At 39.4% G+C, this 27,300-nt stretch overlaps 1 protein-coding gene across 1 annotated transcript in view; it reads left to right on the forward strand.

The window, feature by feature from the left end:
* Nucleotides 1-8,827: 8,827 nt before the first annotated feature.
* Nucleotides 8,828-27,300, forward strand: part of PHEX (phosphate regulating endopeptidase X-linked) — a 94,852-nt gene continuing 76,379 nt past the window's right edge. Inside the window, exons 1-3 of the mRNA XM_058825515.1 lie at nucleotides 8,828-9,111; nucleotides 13,166-13,234; nucleotides 14,407-14,568. Coding sequence (XP_058681498.1) covers nucleotides 9,000-9,111; nucleotides 13,166-13,234; nucleotides 14,407-14,568 — 343 coding nt within the window. The 5' untranslated portion in view covers nucleotides 8,828-8,999. The remainder of the gene's footprint in view (nucleotides 9,112-13,165; nucleotides 13,235-14,406; nucleotides 14,569-27,300) is intronic.

A 27,300-nucleotide genomic window follows, 5' to 3' on the forward strand; every position in this document is an offset into this window, starting at 1 on the left:
GGCCCATTATTTAATTTCATTTTTACTACAAGCAAAATCAGCAATATGTTTTTAGATACCTTTGCACAAGGAGTGCTGTTACATGCTATCACAAAGGCAAAACCCTGCTCAGTGAGTTACAGTGGCAGGGTACCTTGTCGGCCGTGGTGAGTTCCTTCATCCAGTAGAAGTGTTTTTCTGTACTGAGCATGCATTATTTGGGAGAGCAGAACAACATGGTCTAAGTCTGGATCATGTTTGTAACCTGGCTTTCCAGCACCTACTTGGCTGTCTGGTGGCAGTGAGTAAATAGTTTTCCAGTGAACAAAAATGTGGCCATTTTTAACCATTTAATTGTGAACAAATGATACTCAAATATATCTGAACTTCAAACACACTAAAATGCATTTTATGTCATGCTGATCAAAATGCATTTGAATAGCTTTAAACATTTTATAGTGCATCCAGATTCATGCAACAATGGATGAGTTTCATTCAGTATTTTATTTAGCTTAAAATTATGTTTTATCGTTGCTTTTATGCCCAGATATAGGGAAGAAAAAAATGTAGTTAAAATAAAAGCAGCAAGCCATAAATGTTTTTATGAAATAAGGTTGAAAGCATTCCATACCTCTTGAGAGTGTGTTTTCCAAAGGCAAAGGCTTCAATGTCCCAAGAAAATGTAGTCATGGCACCACACTGTGAAAGCCTAGACAAGAGTGTGAGTTTATCTGATTGACTCAGAGTGAAGTGAGCTGCATTTGCATCATTCCTGGTAATGTGTTCTGGTGCTCTGAACAGTGGGAGTAGTGACAGCAAAGGGAATGAATTAATTTCAGCAACAGTCAGCACCTTGCTAAAAAGCAGAAACATGGCACTGCATTTTCAGACTGCTTTTGCAGGGAAAGACTTGGAACCAGAGAAGGTTAGAAAAGGCCTGTGTGAGAGGAGCAGGTCTGAGCCTCTAGGAAGTGTAAGAAAGTCCTGTGAGGAAATGGATGGAGGGTTTTCACTTAACACAGTTGGTATCCTGGGCTATGGGACCACATTCTGGCTGGCTGCAGCACAGCCTGGGATCCTGATCTCTCTGATGCCCCTGGCACATGGGAATTCTCATCAAGGTCTTCCCAGTGTTCTTCTGTCCCGAGCTGCCCTGAACATGCTGGAGGCTGTACCCAGGTGAGGAGCTAAGGTTTGGGAAGCCAGTAGGAAATTCTTTTGTGTGTCTTAGTCCAGATGTAGTCTGGCTGTGAGTGCTTTTGCTCTGCTTTGGGGAGATGGACTATGCCTCTCAGGGTTCTTATTTCCTCTCATTAATTGCTGCTTCAAAAGCCATGATACTCCTAGGTTGTTTTTTGAAACTTACTGTCAGTCTGCAGACTTTTGCTCAGGTAAAGCAGATGCTGTGATTATGCCCTGGCCAATCTACATTCTGTTGGTAGTCCAAATTGCAAAACACATCACATCTTTCACTTTTTTATTAAAAGCACAATCATCGTGGAAATTTTACTTGAGGATTGTTTTAAAGTTGGGTAATTAATGTCCCATTTCAGTCAACCAGTTCAACTAAGGAAGAGGTTGATTGTGTTTGCAGCAATTTCAAAGAACTCTCAACAGAAACAGCATTAAATTATTAAAAACCTATGAATTTATCAGCATCTTTTAGTGGACTAACATTCTGTCATTTTCTTGGGAAGTGCATATTGAAGAAGTTAAGGAAACTTTTTCAGAAGAGCATGATTTTTTCTGCAAGTTGTGGAAAAGGATTTGGCTTTGATCAGCTTAATTTTCCTTCCCTTTAAGCAAGCTTGGTCATGACTATTTTTGTCATTAACTTTGCTAACAGTATTGCTAATTCCTTTGCATGGTTATTTAAATGTCTAAGAGTAGCTAGTTAGAGCCATACTGAGGCCCTTTCATCAGTTTCCCTAATCCAGCTACTTGTTCTTAGGTTAGTGAAAATTTATGGGGAGAAATACCATGTAATGATCAACTTTTGATCTGTAGATCTAACAAGTAGTTTGGGTATTTTTAATAGTACAGAAATCCTTATTCTGTTCTAAAACCTTGTGTTAATAGTAAAGACAACAAACCTTTATTTGAAATAGAGATGTTGGAAACTTAAGGCCTGTCAGAGACATAGCAATTTGACTTGTAAAGATAATTATAGTTGGTGCCTAACTGATTTTTGAGGATTTCTGCAGCTTCAGGAAAGCAAATGTTTGGTCTCGATGATCCTGTCCCGTGGGGCCTCATGCTGTGGTTTCATCCTGATCCGACTCTGGTCTCCCCTTTCCAGAGAACTCGCTGACTAAACACATTTCAACTCTGCTGAGGGGCTGCTGCTTAGCATTATTAGATACATACATAGTTACTGGAATTGCACCAAGATGAGGACAAGATGAGAAATGTCTAGAGATACCTCCACTGAATTAATACACACAAAATCTCACATTGTCAAGGGGCGTTTTATTTAGGACATCATATTTAATGTGAGATTTTTCTGGCTTTCAGCTGTGTGCAAAGTGAATTTTAATCTCATTTTGAAATGAAGGAAAAGAGCTCAGTGGAATAAAATACTTTGAAATAAAACTAAATTCAGTAAGACCCTGAGCTGGTTGTAGCAATGCCCTGGAAGAGCAGGATTTGGTTTTTCAGGTTTGTGGGTGGGGTTTTTTTGTTGTTGGTTTTTTGGGGGTTTTTTTTTGGGTTTTTTGTGGTTTTTTTTTCCCTCCAGGCTGATTTCTTCTGAAAACAGAGGTTATGCAGTTGTGCTTTCCTGTCTCTGTATCCCCTCTCTCTCACCCAGCCTTGCTAAGTAACGCTAGATCTTGTCAGCCAGCTTCAGTCAAATTTGACAGAAGGGATTTGGGTTCAAAGACATTAATTCTGACAAGTCTTTGCTTGGATGAAAAGATCTCTTATTTCTGCTACCAGCCCGTGGTCAGGTGCATTTGTTATACAGAGGGATGTGATCCAACAGCCCCTGAGTGAGAAAGCTTTCACCAGAGCTTGTGCCTGATGGGACTGCTGAGCTCTACTGCCTTGGCCTTAAAGCACTTGGAGGAGCCTCTGCTTCACTTTCTTTTGTTTCCTACAAAAGTTATCACAAGCAGGCTCTGAGTAGATGGCGGTGACAGAGTGCCTGTTACCTGTTCAGTGGCACCTCTGTGGAGCAATTGCTCTGCTCCTGGCTGCAGCTCTGAGCTCTGGTGCTGCCAAAGACAGATCTGTGCTGCTGGAGATCCAAGTGGGAGAGCAGGCAGAAACCATTGCTTCTGCAGGGGCAGTCGTGCTTCTCTGAGAGACAAGAGCTCACAGTGGAGGGATCTCTTTGGCAGATGCTGAAAGCAGCCACATACAGGGCTGGTGGCTTTCCTCCTCTTTTAATTTAAAATGCTGGTGAATGTGTGTCTCATTGCACACCTGAAAATTCATCCATGGGACACAAACTCCTTGGTAACCAAGCTTTTTGCTTCCACTCATAAAAAGAGACTTTGACAGCTGCCAGCAAACATCTGGACAAAGCAAAATAAGTGAGTAAAGCCCTGGTGGAATGATGCAATATTTCAAGGAAACAACAGATATTTATTTGTGTTCTATTTCCCTGTACCTACAGCTGTAGCCACTGGAAAAATGATATTTCCCAGCAATGTCTTTTTCAGTGTCTTTACAGCCTATATACATAGTTAGACTATATTAAAAAAACCAAAAATTTGCTCTGAGTTATGCCAGGATATTTTGTATATTTCTTAATCCCCAACTGAAATGCCATTCTACAGCCCATGTCAGCATGCACCCTTGTTTAATCTCTGCAGCAGGATGACAGATGGGAAGGATGCCCATGTGATGGCTGAGTGTAAACACTCTCTGGCTGTAGTGAGAATGTGGTCTTTAGGAGAAGTAGTGTTTGGTTTAGCCAGAATTTAATGTGCTTCTTGACGAAAAATTGCCGGAAGACCTAAAGCAGTTCCTTCTGCTTGAGAACATATGCATTGCTTCATTAAAGTGCTTTTTCAAAAGAAGCAAATAAAAAGCTTGCAAACTTAAGTGGCGTAACTTTAATCATCCCAGATGTTTGGTTTCATAGTCAGTTGCTGTTTGCATTAGATATAAGCACCTTTTGGTCAGAGAATGCAATGTTTCCTGCAGAAGGGAAAAATTGGTCTTGGAGTAATGAGAATAGCTTAGTCTACTTGGAATAGAAAAAGAAAAAATTGATTTGGGTATTAAATGTTGGAGAACAAAGTTTTCTGCTTTGCAGGGTGTTCTCCTTACAGTTGCAGTTATAGTTAGTGGAGAAGCTTGCCACCAGCAGTGTTTGGAGCCCTGCAAATCCTGTTGGCTCAGTATTGACTCCTAATTAATGATCCACGTTCTCACAGATGCGCTGAGGCCTTCTGTGATGTGGCTGGACCACTGGAAAACAATAGAGTCATTTATTTCCAGCTGTATTTGTCCCATGAATAAAGGACATGAATTAGTGCCAGTGTGTGGTTTCTGTTGGCTGCTGTACAGAAATTTGGCAGCTTTTGTAGCCAAGGGAGTGTAATTTATAAAATTCAGAGATCTGATGAAAACTGGTCAAGCTGTCTCCAAATGCAACATGTTGGGCTTTTCTCGAGTTTGCTTTGTGTACATAAAGTCCAGTTCTGGCTACAACAGCTGCATAGTCCAAAAAACCAGTTCAAGGCCCAGGGTGAAATGGGGTGGAATACAGCCTTTACTCTGACCCACACTAATTAATCTCTTTCAATGAAGTCAGCATATAGCTCTGTTCTGTGAGGAAGCCACTCAAGCTGTATCTGGTGTCTCTGCTTCCATCAGTGTGACGGTGACTGTGTTTTCCTTTTACCATGGGCTAAAAATGCTCAATAGTACATCACCAAAGCTGTGATGCTGTGATTGTGGACTGCTTCTGATAAGCTGTACTTGCACTAATGTACTTTAGGAACCTCTCAGGTAGGATAAGTGTTTAATGTGCACATGAGGACAGTGTCCTCTGAGGCAATGTCTGTAACTCACAGACATTGTTGGTGTTGGTGTAACCTAAGATGTTTTACCTGTATTACATTGGGGTTTACATCTAGAATTGAACTGGGATTTTTTTCTCTTTTTATAAAAAGTATCAGTGACTGTTTTAATATGTTTTGAAGTTATCTAAATGCCAGAAAGATGAAATATTTTACAGCACTCAGGCTCATTGCACGCAGGTTCTTTAAGCAAGCTTGGGCTGGCTATGTGCTGTCCTCAGGCTGTTTTGCTGTTCCAGACATTCACCAACACCTATGCAACTGGTTTGGACTGTTCCAGTGAAAACTGGGTAATATGTGTGATTTTGTTGATCAATTGAATAATCAAACCTCACTTTCTTGGGCCAAGCTATATGAGGTGAAGCTGACATGGTGCTATTGGTTTTAGCTTTGATAATTCTCTTGTCTGACTCTGACATAATGGCTGGAAGTGAGAATTGTGTCTGCTTGTGGAAGAGCAGGATAACACACACTCGTGTGTGGTTGTGAGTGTACATTCATGTGCATACACACACACACATATTTACAGACAGACCTTTTCTAGAGGCTGGGACACTTGCTGTGGTTCAGCCCACAGCACGTTCCAGAGGGTTGGCCAGCTCTGACATATGACCATGGATAGAATTGTTTATGCATTGTCCTGGCTTTGTTACAAGTGCTAGAGTGATCCCATTGTTTGAGTGGGATCTTGATTCAGATGGAATTCTGAGTGAATGAAGCGTGGTTTGGAGCATGTAGCATTTAGTTATTGCTTTTTTGCCACTTATGTCTGTTCAATGTTTTATGAATGTTTAGCAGAGTCTTTGCACCGCCTCATTAAGTGCCTTATTGGGCTGCAATGGCCAGGAGTGCTGTTAGCAGTTCCAGCAGGAGGTGTGGCCATGTATCCTGTACCTGCCAAAGAGCTGCTGGACTTGGGAAGAGCAAGGCAACCAAATCCTAGAACGCTCATCAAAAACAAGAATTAAATTCCACAAGCTTCTGTCACAGATCATCAATATCAGGAACTTACTCACATGTGCTCTGTGCACCTTTTCAAACACTGCCAGAAACGGACCTCTGCAGCTGCTGCCTGCAGCTGTTTATGGTTTAGCTGTAATTTCATAGTTCTGTACATGCTGGAGAAACCAAGATGGTTTATTGACTGCAGGCAGGCTCTACAGCCAGAGGAAAGGACACTTTATACTTTATGCCACAGTGTAAATAAGCCCACAAACCCAAACATGGAAAAGTAATTCTGTTGCTGACAACTGATTTGTGATTTTTCTTGCCACAAAAGGATTAGGTGCTGCTTGGAGCTGACTCACCAGAGGACTTGTGTAGTTGGAGCTTGCTGGATTTTGTTGGGGTAGCTCGATGTTCCCATAGTCCTCACCTTCTTGTGTTTGGGAGAGGGGAATGAATTGTCCAGCTTCTCCCTGCTCTTTCCCTATCTTTCCCTTTTCCCCTGACACAGATTTCCAAAGAGAAATAACAGGTTGCTGCTTTGTCTGTTGAAAGCTGTTCTTAGTTTCTGGCTTGATGTTGTCCTAGAAAGGGCTCAATTGTGCCAATGTAGAGTGATGCAGAGTCCCCAGGCAGTGCAAAGGAGAGCTGCTTTATTGCAAAACCAGGCCTTTTAAAGCAGTTAGCCATTTATCAGTTTACCTGGTAAAGGTAAGGTACAACAAGCCCAAGTCAGCCAACCACTAAACAGCATGATGTGGACAATGCAGCCATCACGCAGCACATCTCCCACATCTCTTCATCCCTATTCCAGATGAGTCACTCTCCCATAGTTCCCTCCTATTTAGCTGAAGTATCAGGCCTGAGCCATGATTTTACAAGGCCCTTATTTTATAAGGCGTTACCTATGTGCAACAATTGATGAAAGCGAAATCCTGCTAGTGAAACACTGAAAGAGCATGATGGTCAGTACATACAAGTACTTCTCAAAGGGGAAGAAAATGAAATTTAAAAATTCTGGGGGAATTGAGTAAGCATATGATAATTCAGTGTTGGTTGGGGGGACATAAAGCTGACGATATGAATAGGTCTAATATCTCAGTATTTGTAGTGTTGGGGTTCAGTAGAAAAAGCAACAGCAGGTCAGGTAACCAACAGCAAATAGTTGTCAAAAGGTCCTTCTGAGGTTTACTCAGTGTTCAGGTCATGGATACAGTGGATTAGGTGTTGAGATCACATGGTGTCCATGCATTTTCTGTAAAAACCCTGCCCTTTTGGCAGCCCCTTTGAGATCATAGTGATTTCTGATATGGGGACTAAATTGCACCAATGTCACACAAATACCTTCCCAGACCTGTGCTGGTAACAGTCTTGTGCTGAGTATTTTTTATAACCAGATATCTGCTCACACCCATGGAGTCATTCACACATGACTGGGAATTTCTATGGTGGGAGACATGTGGTCCTCCTGGTTCAGCAGCATCATTTCCCTCTCTTGCCTCAGCTGATGGATGTCAAAATATGGGTTATATGTGGGACAATAGGCAGGTGAAAAGGAGCAAATGTTTTTTTCCTGTTCTGCATCAAGCAGGGAATGCCCTCTTGGAACTTCCTGGTGAAGAGGGACAGGGCATTTTGTTTGCAGGGCACCAACAAGGCAGTAGAGGGGGAAGAGAAGTTTGGATTTCAGGACCTTCAAACTCTAAGTCTTCTTCTAGGCAGAGTGGGCTTTCCCTTTAGGTTGATATGACATCCAGGACAACTTGTGTGCAGGTACTCACATGGAAAAAGGTTTCAGTCTCCAGGCTGATAACTGCCATTACACACATTTTGTGACACGTGTATGTCTTTCTTCTCTCTCTACTTGTGCAACTTATTATCAGGATGGTTGGGGGCTGAGATAAGGACTTTTTAGTCCTCATGAAAGTAAGTAACTCAGTAACATAAACTGTTGAGAACATGAGCATGGTGCTGCCTCTCCCTGCATCCTTACGTTTAGTGTGAGAGTCCAGCTCTCGAGAAAGCAAGAGCTCCTCAAAGGGCTGAATGTCACACTCAGCTCAGAGAATTCGCCCTGAAATGGCTATTTTTTTACTTGATGAATGGAGAATGTTTGCTAAATTGAGGGGACTCCAAGTTTACTCCACTGAGAAATCTATATAAAAAAGATATTTTTTTTAATCCCCTACCATCTTCAAGTGCCAAATAGATACTTTTCCACTAAGCTTATAGTAGTACTTGACTTGGAAGCATAGGATCATCTCTTAAAATGTGTTGTGTACCAGCAAGCACTGAAATATCTTGCCTAGAAAAAAACAGATCTAGCTTTTAAAGCAGAACTTTTCCGTAGGTTGGCTGATTATTGCTTTGTGCTGCTTGACTGTGATTTTTGGCACACAGTGTCACATACCAAATTCCCGAAATAAAATGCTACATGATATTCTAAGAGTTCTTAGGAAGCTTTAAAAAGGGATTTGTCTGCTGAGTGGGTACCTCTTCTGAAGCCAAATGATGCAGCAGCAATGGTTTGAAAGGAGAAAACTTTAGTCAGCAGATAATTAGTCTTTTTAAATAAATGCAAGGGGAAAAAAAAAAACCTTCCATCAGACTTGTGTTTGTAGAAGTTGTCAGCAATCCTGCTTTGATTGGAGAGGGTGTGCAGCCCTTTGAATAGTTAAAACATCTGTTCAGCGACGTTGTGAAATGCTCGTGTTGGGAACCCCTGATAAGGGGGACTGCTGAGCACTTGGCTCCTACAGGCAGCAAGGGCTGCACTAACTGTGGCCACTGCTTGCCTTTCCTCCTCCTGGGCAGAGCACAACGTAGGACACAGCCACTATTTTCCATGTGATTTTGCTTTGAGAGGCAGAGAGCAGGAAGTGCCTAGGAAATGGTTCATGACAGAAACCTGGAGTTTTAAATAGGAGAGAAGAGGAGGAGGAGGAGAGCACATGGGCACAGTTTGTGAACATTTTAAACACTGACACAGCAGCAGGGGAAAACCAGACTTCTGAGAGAGCAAGCACCTCCCAAGCTGTCCTGATGGAAGGAGAGACAGTCTCTGAGGCCAGGGGAGCAGGCAGCAAAGCCACTCGGATCGCCCTCGGTGTCTTTGTGAGCGGCACTGTCGTGCTTGGCACCGCTCTTTTCTTGGGTAAGTGAAAGCCTTGACACTAACCTGAGCACAACCTCCAGCCTGCCTGCTGGGTGCCTGTGTTTGTGTCTCGCAACGTCTTTCGGTGAAAATGTAAATATATTTTTCTTTCCCCTCTTTTTATATTTATCCTGGAGGGGATATGTGTCAGTAAAGGAGTTCTTGTTGTGGGAATGCTAGAGCTGGGGGATGCAATGGGAACTCATGTAACATTTTGAATGCCGAATTTAAATTTGGATACTCAGTTGAATGTGTTCTGACCAGACTTGGGTTCTTCCACAGGACAGAGAGAAGCAGGGGAGATTATGCTGATTACGGATTCAGTGGTTGTGACTGATGTGGAATAATATTCTCTGTTTCCTGAAAATGAATCTGTGTAGTGCGTGCATTTTATGGAATCTTTTAGAGTTTTCCTTCATTTGGTTTTCATTTAGGGCTTGACTAAAACCCCTATAGAAATCTTCAATAGTGCATATGTGGGCACATATTTTAGATCTTTCTGTTCTTCTATGATGAATTGCAAAGTTGCCTTTACAAAAGTCATAAAAAGTGCATCTAGGATGAAATTGAAATATTTTTGTTAGATATATAAGCTGTAACTAGATGCAACTAAGAAGGAAATAGTTTTTCCTCTCCCAGATTTGGAATTAACTGTAGATTGGTTTTGTTAGCATAACTTGAAAGCATATGCGTACACTTTTGAAATTGTGTAGAAGTATAAATATGCCCAGAAACTCCAAGCAAAGAGGAAACTGTGTTTTATCCTGTAAGAACTTTGCAGAGTTGGATCCTCTTTTGGAGTAATTCTGCCCAACTTTTTGTTTCTTTAGACCAACACAGATTTCCCCAGATTGGTGGAAATCTGGCCTCTAAGTGTATCTTTTTCTTTCATCCAATCCTTTATGATCTTGTTTGAAAGGTCTGCTTTGTTTGCAGTCACAAAACAATGTCAGGTTTTTCATAGAATATTTAAATCAACAGGCTCACTCTTGGTTAGAGCTCTTTTGCTCTTGAGCAATTTCTGCCACATTTGCAGGAAAACAACTCCTGTGTCAGTGATCCCATTCGAGTAAACTTTTTATAACCATGAGTGAGTTTGAATCTTCTAATTTCTAGATAAAAGAAAAAGTTTTTCCCTTAAAAAATGCAGTATAAACACCAGGGAGTAATAATGGAGAGACCTTATTTCTTTTTACCTTCACTAGATTTGTTTGTTTGTTGCTTAGAGCAACCACCACAGCTTCTCAGAGATAGAACTGCTTTATCCATAGCCAGGTGTGAAAATTCAGGCAAATATATTGATTCTTGCAGACAGTTTTCCAAGTGTGCCTGTGGCATGTTCTGTAGGCAGCAATTCAATATCAAAATTTTCATTGGCATAACTGCTAAGAAAATAAAAATGCTGGCCTTGGGACAGCCAAAATGCTTTTAGGATTTCTTTGGAAATGGTCTGAAATTTTCAACCTAAAGAACCAAGGGAAAAAAGTTAAATTGTTGTGGTTTAACATTTTTTCAATTAGATGTTTCCACACTTCATTGTGACATGGTTTTGTTTGTAAGTTTGAACTAATTTTTTTTTTTAATGTTTTATTTAACTGTAGAAATGGACATCATTCTTTCTGTCCATATTAAACACTTCAGGTGCCTCAAGATGTTCTTTTTTCTTCAATTTTCATTTAGTCTGCAAAACTTATTGTTTCTGATACACCTGAAATTAATTTTCCAGCCTGAGGAGTGAAATGTAGCTTTCTCCTGCTCTCTTCTTCTCATAGTTCCTACAAGTCTAAGGAAGATGTGGGAGAATCAGATATTGTTATTTACTGTTCCTTGCTCGTGCTGGCTGTGATCTCTCTGTGACTCCAGTGGGGAGCATTGCTGGGGTCCTGCCTGTGGCACTCTGGTGGGAGACCTGTGACAGGACAGGCGCCACCCCCTCCTTGGAGGAACCAGATTGCTCTCCAGTGTCCTTGGGTGAGAAGTCAGGCAGCTTTGAATCTCAATTTGAAAGCCTCTTCTACAGACTTGGTGGAACATTCACATTATTTCCATCTGTACATTTATATTATTTTCCTTTTCCCTTATAGATTTATTTTTTTAAACTCAGTTGTGGAGTGCATTTGCTTAACAATCTGGAAACAGGCTTATCAAGGAGGAAGCTAGGATGCTGAGGGTTATAACCATGACTCTTAAGTAATAATGTTGTGATTAGTTATCTTAACAATAAAGGCAAGAGAAAAAAACTGTGCAAAGTTTTTTCTGTCAAAATTAGCTGTTATTTAAAATGGAAATGTTACTACCAAAAATTTATTCTAATTATAAAATTGTAGGTGTCCCATTGAAATGGTATTTTGTATTTGTTTAGAAGTATCAAAAGCACAAGGGCTGCCTCAGATTAAGCATGAAATTATGTCTGGGCTTTTCCCTCCTTTCTCTGCTTTGTTGAGAAAAAAGTCTAGCAAGCATTCAAGACCTGGATGGATTCTAAAGGACTAAATTGTAATCAGGGAAAAAGGTGAGTTGGGAGGAGTGCAGCACTTAATTAAAAGGGACAGTATCTATTATTTGTAGTTCATCTTTGTAGTGGCTCAAAATCATATTCTGGAGATCTCCACTTCTCTATTTTCTCCTGGTTTTCAATATTCCAATTACAACCTTTGCATGCCTCAAAATCTTGTGTATTTCTTGGCTAATTGACAGAGGTGTTTGAGGTGTTGTGTTTCACTAAACCAATGAAAGCTGTGGAAAAGCTGTCCAGAAATAGTTTTACATTTCCATTTTTTGAGAAACTTGGATTGAAATCCAGCCATTTCTGCTATTAATTGCCATTAAAACTGTGAGACTGGAAGAGAGGAAAGAGCTTTTTATTCAATTCTAGCTTTAGGACATTTTGCAAAAAAATTTTCCTGGGCTGAAATGAAATTTCAAATTTTTCTATCACTTTAAAACAACATATAATTACAGCAGAAATTGCTTTAGAACTATCAACACTGTTAAAGCTATGGTACCATAATATATTCCATTGTTGTGTTTTTTCGTTCAGTGTTATTTGCTTTTTTTGTTTTTGTCATGGACTGTTATTAAGATAATGGGTATAATGAGACATTTCTTTATGCCTACTGAGCACATCTAGTGAGAGCTATTTCACCTATCCCTTGGGATTCTCCCTTCCTAAACGCAAGTATTAATTATCTGCATATTTGCTGCCTGAGAGCAGTGTCTGAAATTAGCAATTCCTGTGCTTAAATTTCAGTGGCAGTTGTAATACATGTATTTAAAAGATGAGCGAAATTAACTGACAATTTCATAGCTCTTCTCAGCAAGGCTTTGGGAAGCAAATGCAATTACAAAACTTACAAGACAATTCAGACAGAACCTGGGTTGTGCCCTATAAAGCACAGCTATCCTTGTGCCCATTGCAGTCTGCTCTGTTCCAGGCTGGAATGAGGAGACCCTGGGAGGGTCCTGTAGGTGCTGGGTTGTGCTGGGCAGGGCAGTGTGGGCAGCACAGCTCAGGGGAGCTCTGGAAGCGCTGCAGAGGGTGGGGAGGCTGCCCCGTGGTGCATTTCCAACCATGGAAGGTGCAGCCTGGTCCTGTGCAAGGCCTCTGCCCATGGCAGAGCATTGGAATTAGAGGGTCTTTAAGGTCCCTTCTGAGCCTAGCCATCCTGTTCTCCTGTATTTCCAAGCTCTGGAGGATGATAACAATGTGAATTGTTTGTATGTGGTGGTGCTCACTGTCAGGGAGTAGGGCTGAAGTGATGCTGCTCCAGGCACTGTGCACAGACAGCCCTTGCTCTGTGCTGCCTGTGAGCAAAGAGGGGCAAGCAGAAAGCAGCACTAGGAGGGGGAAGTTATTTGTACAAACTGCAGTATTTACATAATATATATTCTAAATATTTACTTAATATACATTCTAAGTGCTCTAAATCAGTGCAGTCAGAGAGGCACTGGGACCAGAGGCTGCACTGATATTGGAATGATTGAGTACACAACATTTGGCTGCAGCTGTCAAAATTCATTGCAAATGATCTCGTTATGGTTTTCTATTTTGCAGTTAGCCAAGGTCTTATAAAGTTTCATCAGAAGCAACAGTACTGTTTGACTGCAGAATGCATTGAAGCTGGTAAGCAGCAATTTTATCTTCTCAATTATATCATGATTATAGTATGTTAATGAGATATTTGTACCATTTAGTTTTTTTCCCATTATACATTTTACTCAGAAAGCTCAGTTAATGAGGGAGAAAGAACGACAATCCCAAACTTTTTAGAAAGTCAGTCCTCAAGTTGCTTCTGTTTTGTTTATTTTGTACAATTAAAATTCACATTTTAATTTGGTCTAATTCTACTAGTCTAACTAGGTTGACTCAAAGTTTCCCAGAGGGGTTATTTTCTTTTTTTTTAATAGGAAAAAAAATGTTGAGTGACTTTGAGTGACTAGACCTTCAGGAGATTTTGTTGCTTCCTCTCCAGTTATCAGAAAACTAGCAAGGGTATTGTTAAGCAGAGAGATGCTTTTGTACCAGATCTGGCACACATTTTATATGATTTTATATAAAAAGAGGGTAGATTCAGACTAGTTATCTGGAAGAAAATTTTTATGGTGAGGATGGTGAAACACTGGCACAAATCACTCATAGAAGTTGTGAATGCCCCATTCTGGAGGTGTTCAAGGTCAGATTGGATGGGACTGAGCAACTTGGTTTAGTTGATGATGTCCCTACTTTTTTAGAAGGTTGGACTAGGTGACCTTTAAGGGTTCCTTCTGAGCAAAACTATTCTATGGTTTTATGATTGTGTATTGAAAAGCTACTGAGTCTTGGACTTGTCAGACTGATCTCTCTCTTACCACCTCTCTTTCACTGACAATAGTAACTGGTAAGGAAGCAGTCACAAAATGGAGCTGAAAATGCTGACAATCTTTTTCAATGAATGGTAGATCAGAATTTGATTTGTTTTCTTGTGCAGTATTCAGCTAGAGGTAAACACTGCATGGTTACTGAAATGCTAATCACAATCTACTTAATATGTATACTACTAAATTCCTCAGGCAATTAATTCTATCATGACAACAATGGAGAGCCTGTCTTCAAGTGCCTGGCTCCAGCAGCTCATGTTCATGTAGTGCTAAGTTCAGTCATCATTTCTCTATGTCTCTCAAGAAGATTCATTGCAGATATTTTGTCTTTTTTGTTTGTTTGTTTCTCATTAATCATAATTTCTGGACTGTAGCCCTGCCTAATTCTCTATTTATAAAAAAGTGTTCCACAAAATCTATGTGGTATTTTTTTTACAGCTGCTAGCATCCTGAGCAAGATAAATCAATCTGTAGATCCATGTGAGAACTTCTATCGATTTGCATGTGATGGCTGGATAGATAATAACCCCATTCCTGAAGATATGTCCAACTATGGTGTTTATCCCTGGCTGCGACACAAAGTGGACCTCAAACTAAAGGGTAAATAGATAATTTCTAAAAGTACTTGGTTGGCTTGTCACTGTAACTTGCTAATTGGCTGAGTTTGAGAGGACCAAAAATCTCCACAGTTCTCATCACTGGAAAACACCCAACCGCCTGACTTGATGTTCTCTTTTAAGTATATTTTTCTTTTTTTAAAATTGAAAATTACATTGAGAGATAATGAATTTAACATAAACAGAATTTGGGAGGAAGAATAGAATTGCTGGGAATTCTGGTAATTCTACAAGTTAAGAATGGATGGATGAAATTATATTGATTATAAAACAAAATGCAAAGACAAGGGGATTTAAATCTTTCCCCCTTGAAGTAGATGGTTAGACCGGAGTGTAGGAGCTTAGCACATGCAATTAAGAATGTCCCAAAATCAATCATCAGTCCAGGGCAGCAGGCTGTCTCTAACAGTGACCAACAGCAGGAAAGAATGCAATAAAGCCAAACCAGGGTGATATTTTCCAGTACAGCTAGCCCTCAGCAGAGGCAATTCTCAGGCTTCCGGAGATGGAGGTTGTTTGGGTATTGGGTTTCCTTCCCTCTGCCATTCAGGCTGCTGCTGAAGTACCTGAGCTATCATCAGTGAAACAGAAAGTTGCTTAAGAATGTGTTTCTGGAGGAAAAAATAGCTCCAGGGTGGAAATGTGTAGGAAGAAAGGTATTTTAATCTGCATGTGATTTGACTTTAGGCTATACTCTGCAGTGTGGCTACCTCGGCAGGAAGCCCTGCAGGCCAGCTGGGGGGAAAGGGTGATGATTATTGTTAGGTAGGAAAATCTTGCCAGATTCTTACAGTCTTGGCTAGAAGTGAGTCATTCAGAAAAAGGGAGACACGCAAGATTTAATATTGTTGGTGGTGTGCTTGAGCTTTGCCCACCTTGAGTACATAATTGACATAAGAATCCTGCTTGAGCTCACCACAGAACAGAGGCCAGTTTTAGAATTTCATGATTAAATACAGCATTTGTTTTTCTTTGTTTTGTGTAGGCACCAAAGCTCTTCTCCAATTGCTTTCTGCAGTCTTATTGTATCCAATTTTCAAATCATTAAGTATATTAAAAGCTGCATTTGGGTTCAGAATATGAGTTTTGGTTTTCAGCACAGTACATGACCTCAAGACTTTTGTTTAAAGTCTGCTGAAGATGTCACAAGGAAAGGAAAAATAATGTTGCCAGAGCCTATTTTAAGTTATTCTTTGCATTCTAATTGTTCTGCTGCCAGAATTGGGCTATATTAGATAAGTGCACGTCCTGCATGAACCATAGCCACAAAGAGGCCAGTCTTAATTGAATATAGAGTAGCAAGCTGTCACTGTCATCCTTAATTTCCTCTTTTTGCATGTCCTAATCAAGGACATCATGCTAAGCCAGATTTTTATTTGGTTTTCTTTCTGCAGTTCCTTTAGAAGTTGCTAGTACATAGCTAGAAAAAATGCAAGACAAAGAAAGAAGCATCCAAGTTTTCATTAAGCATTTGCTTAATGAAAACTCTATATCAGATAAAGGGAGTTTATACAGATTTATTTAATAAGAGGCCCTTGGCACAGACAGGGACAAAAATATGTGAAATGCTGGTTGGTGTACAGGAGTGTTTTTAAAATAAAACTTCCCATTTCTTCCTTAACTTTTAACTTCATAAACTTTCCAAAATATATTATTTGTAATTAATAAAAAGGAAAATAGAAGGCATTGGCAGCTGAAATAATATGCATAACTTCAGCCTCTAGGTATATTTGTGTTTTCTCTTGCATTATCTCAATATATTAGCTCAACACTGAGTTATTAATTTGTGTATGACCACAACCTTGCTAGCAGTTTTAACAAGAGGAAGAACTTCTGCACAGAGAAACAGTTATAGGGTTGAATAGACCTTGGAAGCAAATTTAATCTCTCCTTTCTCAAGAACTCTTAGCAGAACTTTGTACCACATGGTAAATATACCTGTTTGACATTCAGTAGATTAAAAAAACCTCAGTATTTAAAGACCTGGTCATTATGCAAGTTCTATGCTCTGAAATATTTGTCATATTAAAGAAAACTATTAATCTTAAAATGACAACATGGCTTGGCAGAAAGACACATTTTTAATTTTTGATTTTCTTTGATGGTATGATAGAGATGGAGACATTTATTCAGGCTATATATTAAAAAATTATGTTAGTTAAAAGAAACTATTTAGACATCTAATCTGTTTTTGGTCCCTGAATGTTCCTGAGACTACTCCTGTTCCAGAGAAAAGGGATTTTGGGCAAAGACCTGTAACACATATTGCACAAGTGTATCTTCAGTATTCTGGAAACTTTTTTTTTTTGTTCGGGAGCAATTGCTACAGAAGAAGATCTTCCAGTAGATAATGAGTAGCAAGTGTAAAAATTAATTTTGTCTTACCAATGAAAGGTAGTTGTGGCTGTGTAATGTAATGTACTGAGCCCTGCATTAGGTGTTAGTGGGCTTGAGAACAAAGCGTTTTTTTTCTATTTCTTTTGGGTGTTTTTGTTTGTTTGTGGTTTCTTTGTTTGGTGGTTTTGTTTTGTTTGTTTTTTGTTTCTTTTAGTGTGTGTTTGCAATTTTCAGTTTTGTTTAGTTTTCTCTTTTTGTGTTTTTTTTTTTTTGGTGTGTTCTTGGCGCTTTTTTGAGACTCACAAGAGCAAACAGTTTTTCAGGTGTCAGCTTCAAAAAGGGTAGAACGTTTTCTGTATCAGTGAAGGTTTTTGGTGCCTTAATAGGGAATTCTAAAGAGGAAATGGTAGTAGGTCAATCCAAAATAGCTAAGGACTACTGGGTGGTAGATTTTTTTGTCTGCATATCTCTGGTTGATTAAAAGATCAGGATTAGAAATATTAATTTTGGGGTTCTTCTAGATATCCAAACCGTAATGTGATAGTTAAAAGTAGGGTTTTTTTAAGATTTGGGTTTATAGTGGGGTAGGAATATGTATATGTATATGATGCTCCCATGGGTTTCTCTGTCTGTCTTAAGATGCATTCAAGCTAAAATCATATCATCATATCCTCTTTAATTTCTTTTCCATATGTTGTTTGAGGGTACTTGGGTTTATTTTTCTGCGCTCAGAGGAATCCACAAACCACATGTGTAACTTGCTTTGATCTCCTGACTATACAAAATAAATAAAGTTCCAGCCTGGAGAAAGTAGTGGTAGGTCTTTCCTTGGATGTGACCTTCAGCAGGATTTCAGGCGTCATGGAGGAATGTAAAGGAGATAATCGTAGAGCCAAAAATACCTCAAAAGCAGAGGCCTGTGGTTTGGGTTATAATCCAAACCTAGGTAAGGGACATGTAATATTTAGGTTAAAATTGCTTATAGAACTATTCCTTATAGAACTTTTCTGGAGAGGACTGATATATGACTACTTCCCCATAACCATTCCTGGCTGGAGCCAGCCTTTCCTTTTCAGCTACACCACTTGTTAAAAAGTACCTCACTAAAGAGCTAACACTCCTGGTGCCCAAGAGGCCTCTGATGAGGAAGTTCTTGGAGTTCTCCAAAATGGAAAGAATCATTTGGCTGTGGCCTGTGTTGTATGAACAGAAGCAATCTCAAACTGCAACAGCTCCAGCCTCATGTCAGGGCAAGATAGCAGTAACTCTAGGAGTTACTAAATGTTTTCCAAATACCATAATATTTCCTCCAAAGCTATTTGTGTTCCTGATGAACTTTTCCATCTTGATTTGATGACCTCCATTAAGGTTTTAGGAGGGCTTTTGTCTTGTCACTGAAAAGCAAGTGGCTTTTTGTGAACAGTTCAGAGCTGGAGGTCTGAGGCACATAATTCAGTGCTTATTACCTGTGGTGAATGTTGGTGGTGAACCCAGAAGCTTCTTTTCCTTTCTCTGAAGTACAATGGTATACAGCTGGCTTATTTTTTTCTTTCTGGGAGTGACCGTGCAGGAAGCAATAAATTAAAATATAAACAACAAAACAAACTCCACAAACATTCCTAAATCTCAGCACTGCAAAGGAGCTGATTTAAATTATGTGAATAATTTGTGAATATATCTTCCAGATCTTTTCAATTTAATTTATGACTGTGGAAACCAGTTTACAAATTGAGACTCCATACTGTTCCTGGTCCAGTGAGACACCTACTTCAGGCTGATTTGCTGTGCTAAGCTTTGTAGTGTGGCTGTTTTCTGAATGTCAGTCAGTTTAAAATGAGGAATTTCCAGTGTGGTAAACAGAAAGAAATGGAGGCCTTTTAGGAGAATATGGTGTGTGGGTTTCTAAAGAACATGAGACAGACAGCAAACAAAATATCTTGGCAGCGTAGGCAGCTTTTCCCAAGATAATCTGCAATGATTTCCTTTGGAAAAGAAATTGTTTATAAGTAAAACTGGTAAGTAAAAATATATCTTTGGAAATTTATGCTGTTTGACTATAGGATATCCTTTCAGACTGGTCCCAGGAGTTGGTGTTGAGCAGTTGTTTTTGCTGTTGAGTGATTGCTGTCATGCACAGAGGCCCTGTGCCATGGGGCTCCTTTAGGGCTGGGTCTCTCACCATTCAATTGATGCTCAGCTGAGACCACTGGGATAGTCTGGATGTGTCCCATGAAATCTGTAATGCAGCTGCTGACACTCCTCCCCAGGTTTCCATTAGCTGACCTGTCTCTTTTAATTTGTTTCCTTCAAAGTTATTTGAGCTTTTTGAGCGCTGTCCCAAGTATGAGAAAGAATACCAGTAGCAATTAAAATAAAAGAGGATATTTATGGTTTTGCCTCCAATATATTGCTGGCTAACTGCTCTTGAATAACAAGAAGGCAGAAAAAATCAATAGCACTTCATGCTGTTTTGCTTGGTCTTTTCTGCAATAAATGGATCTCTTTTCAATGGTACAGACACTTATTCGGTGGTCCAAATCTTTACTATAGTGGCTTATTTGTAAGAAAATGTAAGAGAAAACATAAGTGGCACAAGTCAGGTTAATCTCTCCAGGCAAGAAGTTAGTAGCTTTTTGGTAAGTACCTAAGTCAAAAGTGGAGAAGCCAGGACTTTTTCCAGGCTTTGTGGCTGCTCAGAATGAAAATTGTTTGTAATGGGTGATTTTTGGGAAACCATGAGTACAGAGAGGAGACAATTTTGGTTCCTAAATGAGGTTTAAAGGCAGCACAGTGACTGAGCCGCAGGATTCCCACAGCAGCTGCCTGGTTTGGAGACAAGAATGGCATCCTCCTCTGAGCCCTCAGCTAGAACCAGAGCAGGGCATCCTGCTCGCTGCTGTTCCACATATGGCACATATTTCCCTTAAATTTACAGTGAACCTGGGGTTTGTATGATGATATGTGCCACTCATACTTGCAGATACTGAATTTCAAAATTTTTAATGGCTATGTTTGGGTGGGCAATTTTACAGAATCAGGACTGATGCCTTGGAAGGCCCAGCAATCCATGACATATGATTCTCCTTTTTGACCAAAAAATTTCCACAAGTACATGTTGAAAGTATTATTGTAATGAAGTAAATGTAATGCTGCCATTTAGTACGGAGCTCCACCTATATTGTAATGATTGGGAAATTTGCAATCTTCTGGTGTAAATGTGTTTTAAAGTCTTTTGCCTAACACTACAGTGACATGTGTTATCCCCTAAAGCATAATACTAGGAGGCCAGAAGGGCAGGGCAGGAAAGAGGGCAATTCTACTCAAATGAGTAAGATTTATTCTTGAAATTTAATTTATGAATAGAGGGTCTCACTTCCTTATAAAACAATATTTTGTTTGGTCACAGTTTGTGTACATTTATGTTGACTTTTGGAGGAACTCACATGATGGGCTTATCTTTTGATATACAAACTCAGAGAATTTACCAAATACTGAAACTGTAAACAAACAACATTTCTGTTTGGGAAATGTGCTGTGTGTTAGGGCACTGAGCAGCATTAGGAAGCATTTATGTAAGCACAGCTGTGTGAATGCTATTTCCATGAGAACTTCCATATTGCTAAAATGGATATTCAAGGAAAGAATTTGTGGGGGAATTTCTTTTCAGGGGGTGCGGGGGATCCCTAGAATGTCAGTACATTAGTTGGGTTTATTTGTCTAAATAGAGAATCCTTTAATGAAATTCGTATTTGGAAATATTTTTTTGTTCTACTTGGTTTATGTTCCTTGGGAACTAGAACCTATATGAATCGATTAATTATGAGATTGTCATGAATTCCTGTGGAAATACATATTCATAATAATTACATCCTCATGAGTGCAAAATTAATTCATAATGATTTAAATGTTCCATTGGAATATCATAAAAATTAATTATGAGGGGCTGTTATTTTTCAAGAGTCACTGCTCCATCCATGATGAGATGAATGCTGCCATCAAGAATTGGCTGATGGACAGTAATTGCATCAAATAAAAAAGATAGTTTCCTGAATTGATAACTGGTGTCTTGATCATGATTAAATACCTTTAAGAAAAACCAACAAAATAAAACCCCAAACCGAAAAAAAACCCCTAACCAACTCCCTAAAAACCAAAAAAATGAAAAAAATAGCAAAGAAACTAAATTCCCCCCACCAACCAACCACCAAGCCATCCTCTCCCCTCAGCTCACAAAATAAAACCAAGGGGAGGAGGGAGACACAGTTTATCAGAGCAAGGCAGACCGAGATTAAGGCATTACCTCCACAGGGGCTATTCTGAGGAATGAACTTATGGAACTGCAGAAAACACTGGTAGATTTATTAAAGAAGAAAACAAAAACAAACTAGTTACTGGTTTAATAATAGGGAAACTTTTATATTTAATATCTAAGGCATATCTGAGGCCTGTGAGCCAACACAAGGCCTTTCAAAAGTGACTAATGGCCCCGTCCATTGACATCCTGGGTGGTTCTGCCTTCCAAAGTGGGAATATACAATACAGCAGGTGTGGACAATCTGAGAGGAGGCTAGTGCTCTGCATTGTTTCATATTTCTCTGTGAACAAGGGGTTTGCCATTATTAAATTTGCATTGACTGATTATTTCAATCACTTATGCACACCAGTAAGATGATTCTGGTTCTGGTGATCTGATTATTAACAATGGGGAACTGAGAGTAGAAATGTAAGAAAGTAGTGGAAGGCTGGTTAAGAAGGGAATGCAAAAGACATGAAAGTGGAAACAAGGTGTGCTTTGGAAAAATTTAAAAACTCTTTTAAAAGCACCAGAAAGGTGTATTGATTTGCTATCTTATTTTATTTTAGACACTCAAAGCAAAAGGCTTTAATTAGGCAAGGGTAGTTGTAACCATATGGAGAAAGATTTTTTTGCAAGCCTTTGATGCTAGTTTGTTCTCCCATATATATATTTAGCAAACAGTACAGAAATATGGACTATAATTAATCAAAAACTCAAAACAGGTATTTATAAAATCCAAGGAAATATACTTTGTACTGCATTAGGCTTGGATACTTCTCTTCCTGTGCTCTGAAACTGAGAATTCTTTACAGCCACCAACGCACAGAGAAAAGGAAGAAAAGGCTTAATGTCAGTAACAATTTAGCAATTATTTAATTTATTTATGGTGGTGAGAAATTTTTTCATCACTTTTCATGCTTGTTTATTTGTGAGTGAGTAAAAATTTTATCTTTAGACTGTGTATTTTAATATTTTGGACTTTTGGAAACAAATTTTTATTGAAAACCAATTATTTGCAGTTCACTTCTGATAAAGTGTCTGGTGGGGGAAAGGACTCCAGACTTCACATGTCAGACTGTACACAAAATATGTGAACTAGAAAGAAGCAATGCAGAGCAATTAGCAGAATCAGTAGTTTACAAAAAAGGAAATAAATTTATATTAGCTCATATTTTAGGGAAACCTCAGAAACCAAATATTGCCATCAATTGCTACTAGAGGAAAGAAGTGATTTTGAGTACTTAAGTCACTTATCAGGAGACATTGTCAGCAGAACTTGTGTTTTTAAGGCATTGAGGACTTTAACGAGGCCTTGAAATGATGCATTTGAGGTTGGGTTGCACTGGTGTCAGACAAGAACTGCGAGCAGTCATCTGCACCTCCACTGAGATTTGTCTCTGTGGTATTTTCCAGGCAGGCAAGATCTTGCTTTGCTCTTCTTCCAAGGCTTTCAGATGCACAGCAATTCTGAAATTGAAGCTGGGTAGGTGCATTCAAGTGGGAGTTTGACCTGTGCTATTAACCAGCTAAGATGGATAAAGTTGTACTGAAACATTAAATGTTGTGTCCTACAGCAGATGTCCATGTCTTTTTCAGAAGAGTGCTCTGAAGAAACAGATTTAACTCTAAGAATAGTCTTGGCTTGATGATACTTTTCTTGTTCCCAAGAAATGTGTTCAGCTTGAAATATCAATTAAGTCTATCACTTCCATTTAGAACATACATACATACATACATATATATAAATATAATATTCTTCACTCTCCCCTCAAGACCCCATTCCAGCTATAAGTCCCTTTTCCAAACTAATGAGAATAAAAATATATGTATCAGATTTTCTTCTTTGACTATTTTGTAGCCTGGAATGTTGCAGTCTAATTAAATCTTATTTTCATGTATCAAGACAGAAATGTTACTGTTGGTCAAAAGATCTCAGCAGTCTTGTGTATAATTCTATGTGCTGTGGCCAGTGCTTTTATTTTGGGGTAGAACATTGTGCCCCTTGTAGGAACAATGATACTTACCACTGCCAGCTCTCCTTCACTTTGGACTTTGAGAAGGAGGATCTGGAAACCAGATACTCTAAATGAATGTCAGCTGGCCCCAAACCATTCTGAAATGATCACTCTTGAAACGTGCAAGCTCATGTTGCTACAGACTGTACATTTGTCTAGCTGTGATGTCTGTAATAGCAGTGTGGTATCAAAGTTCTTTGTGTGCCCTTTGGCATCTTGGCCAAATCTCTGCTCTGTGAACCATCCTGATCTCGACTTCTGAAATCCAGAGTGCTGAGAGTTCGAAGAGGGGTGATGCCTTCATGCTGCAGTTGGAGGGATAAACATCCCCAGTGGCACACTTGCAGGTGGATACTTGGTTTTAGAGGTTACTTTGCAGGAACTCTTTTGCCATACCGCTTAAGCATGAAGAAAATATGGGAATTAAGAGTTAGACATTTTTATAGAGGGCTAGATTAATCATAATTATCTTATAGTTCAGGGACCTCAAGGAATGACATTCTGTACACGTGTTGTGTGTTTAGTTTGATTGCTAAACTCCAACCAGTGTTCAAGAAGTTTTTTCTCTACATTTCAGAGGTAATTCCTCACAGAACATCCTTAAAATAACCTGTTGTTGTCATCAGTGGGCCATCTGCAATTTTCCAAAAGATAACTTGGGGTTTTTTTTTTCACAGAGGGAGCACATAGCAGTGCTAATTTAGAGGGGAAACAAAGGTTATCACTGATAGCTGGAGATGGGAACAGCTCTTTTAATTATTCTTCTCATCAGTTAAGAAACTCAGCTCTTATAGCTGTAGAGCACCGTGAGGGCAGGGTGACTAGCAGAGTCTTAATTGCTCAAGTGTTGAAAGAGAAATTATCTGTCATTGGGTATTTACAAATAAACCTGCTAAATGTGCAGGGCCTTGGGCTGCTTGATCCCAAAAGAATGCCTTACAAGCTGCTTTCAGTTTAGTACTGAGCATCATCTGGGCAATGCCAAGCAGCTCTCACTGTCTCTGAAATTAAAAGGGCTGAGGGGCATTCACTGTCTCCAAAGGATCAAGCTCTTTGAGTGTGTGGATCAAGTTCAGCAAGCCTTATGCTCATAAAGGAGCACTGTTCCAATCACTAGGAGGCTGACATTAGTTAGATAAGGAGCAGTCTGTGGCTCACTTTCTTTATCTGCAGCAATGGATAATGGCTGTGTCTCCTTGCTCTGCCATGCCTAAGAGTGCTTTGAGATCTGTATCCTACATGTATAGAGTGCAATGGCAGCAGTAACCACCAGATTATTTCCTGTGACCCTTTTTGTGTCACAGACAATTACATTACCCATGTAATGCAGCTCAGTAGCTTGCACTGGGATAAAACATAATTGACTTTGGGGTAAAGTTTATCTCCCAAAAAAGCATGAAGTCTTTAAGATATTAAGGGGCAGAGAAGTCACTATCTCCTCTGGTTGCTAGTTCCAGTGGTTAATCAGCGTCACTGATGAATTTGTCTTGATTGTTCAGCCATTGCCTTTCTTTGTGCCTTTTTGCCATAGACTTCTAAAGACCTCTCTAGCACCAAGCATTTTCTAAAGGTGTTTTGATATTGTGTTCCCATCACCCTTTCACATCTCTTGTGAGAAAAATCATGTTCCCTCACTGCATGCCTTTTTTGTCCCTCCCTTCTATTTCTCAAGCCACACCCTCCAAAGAAAAAACCCAATTGTTTTGATATTTTTCTGCCCTCTGTCCAACTGTCCAACATTGTTTTTAAAATTCAGACAGCCAAAGGGCAGGCTGTGTTCCAGTCTGTCTCACCAGCCTGTGTACACACTAAGATCATCTCCCCATTTTGATACTTCTCTGGTTTTGCAATCCAAGACTCCTGTCTGTTCTAGAATTGCCCTGGGAGTTCACACTGCATTATTTGTCTGCTTCTAGCTTTTGAGTCCTCCAGGGTTACAACTTTCCAGGAAATGGGATGTCCCTTGGGGTTCTTGTATAATTTTTGGGTTTTTTTTAGTCCAAGCATATTCCCTGGGGGATGTTTGCACATGGAGTTCTTTTTCTTCAAGATACAAAACATTATAATATATTTCAGATCATTGCCAGATATCACTATGCAAACACTTGAACTTGCATTTTCCACACAGAGCAAATGTTTGTAAAAGGATAAGGACAAAAACTAATGGCAAAATGCTATCTTTACCAATTGGATATTTCTCAATATTTAGGGTTGTAAAGTGCAGAGAAAACTTGTATTTTTTCTCACTAGAATAGGAAATAAACCTCATGGATAACACAGTATTTCTCAGGATTTCAACTCAACAATATATATAGGAAATGGTCTGATAGGGTAAGTATATATCAGCATACAATCTGATCAGGACACTGATAAATTTAATCAATATTTCTAATCTGAATGAATGGTGTGCATGTTTCTTTTCTCTGCAAATCTGGCTTTTCCATCCTTTTTCATGCAGTCCAAGTCAGAAGAAGGAAAGGTATGGGATTTCTTGGTGCCATAAATAAAATATGATGGTAGAAAACCAAAGTGAAGCTGTGCAAGACAGTGGGCTGGAAAATCAACAAGGGCTGGAAATGGAAAGTGAGATTAAAGGTAACACTTAGCCACAAGACTATCCTTAGCAGCTTTAGAATAGTATGCAGCTAAATAAACACACATGCAAAGCTTACTTTGTAATGTGCCTTGCTCTCACTTTTAACAGCAGATGATTGCTATTTACTCAAGGGTAGTGAACCACAGGAAGCTGGCCTTTTTTAGCACTCTTGCCCTGGAAAAGAACTGTGTGAAGGCAACTCAATATAAACTCCCTTCCTTCCTTCCCAGCTCCCCACCCTCAGCTGTGCCTTTTTTCCCTTGGCTGTGTATCTGAGCATCTCCAGTTCAGACAAATGAAGAGCACTCCCAGCTATGGAGTGGTTTTTGCTGGTGAGGCTGAGAGTTTGTGTTTCATAAGAGAGTCAGGGAGTGCAGTGATGCAAACCTGCCTGACCTGGGGCGACAGAAGTTCAAGAACCTTGACTGAAATGGGAACTTCTACATGCTCATCTCCTCTATACAAGAAGGTGAATGATGAAGCCATTTGCAATCTCAGGAAATTTAGGATATTGTGAACACCTTTAGCCAGATTCTGACTGTGCAAGTGGTAGCTGCTTAATGCCATGAGTTATGTTATTACAGCACTGTGGAGTGCAATTGCTAATAGGTGTTGACACTTGCCATAACTAAGTTTTATGTGAAGGAAAACATAAATCTTGCATTTGGGCATCCTGTGCATATGGAAACATGAACAATGAGGTGCTGAGGTCAGTGATAGAGGCAAAGAACTTCTTTTTATCCCAAAGAAAATGACTTTGGAAATAATTTAGAAGTGAAGAAAGTGAAAGATGTAACTGAAAAAGAACTGTTTTGCTAAAAAAGCTATTCAAACATATACTTGATATTTGGCTAAGGAAATGGGATCCAAAGTGTACATTCAGCTGGTTTAAGCTATGCTAGTTCACTTTGTGATTTCTGGTTATGATATTCTGCTTTGCAGGCAGGCTAGCAGTATAACTCAGGAGCAGCAGAAAATTGTTAAATTTTGGTTGATGTTAATAACAATTCGGTGCTTTTTCAGATGCCTGGAAATCAGCTTAGATTGTAGTTTCTTTTTAACCTCTGCAGATTTTGTTGGAGTGATGTGTATTTCCTAATCTGATCAAAACTATTTATTCCTAATAATTCTTCTTTAAAGGTAAAAAGAATAGTGTCCTAAAATGGAAGATTACTTTAAGAAATTATAATTTTTAGTTTAAAACAAGAAAACAGCAAGCAAGCAAGCAAAACAGCTCTAAGAAGAAGCTCAGTGTCTTTCTCAGTGCTAAGTGAGCTGTTTTAGTCAAAATGTTGGTAGCCCTGATCTCCCTAACTAGGTCAAAGTTTAAGGAAACTGTGCTTAAAGAAAGCCTATCAGACTGAATTGCTCAGTGGATTTGTATGAATACACACAATTCCTTAGTGAGGCATGAGAGCTGGAGCTTGGAAAGACAAAGTAAAAAACCAAACAGCAAATCTGTGGTCTCTT

Source organism: Ammospiza caudacuta, chromosome 2 (genome assembly GCF_027887145.1).
Source record: "Ammospiza caudacuta isolate bAmmCau1 chromosome 2, bAmmCau1.pri, whole genome shotgun sequence".
NCBI classification, from domain to species: domain Eukaryota; kingdom Metazoa; phylum Chordata; class Aves; order Passeriformes; family Passerellidae; genus Ammospiza; species Ammospiza caudacuta.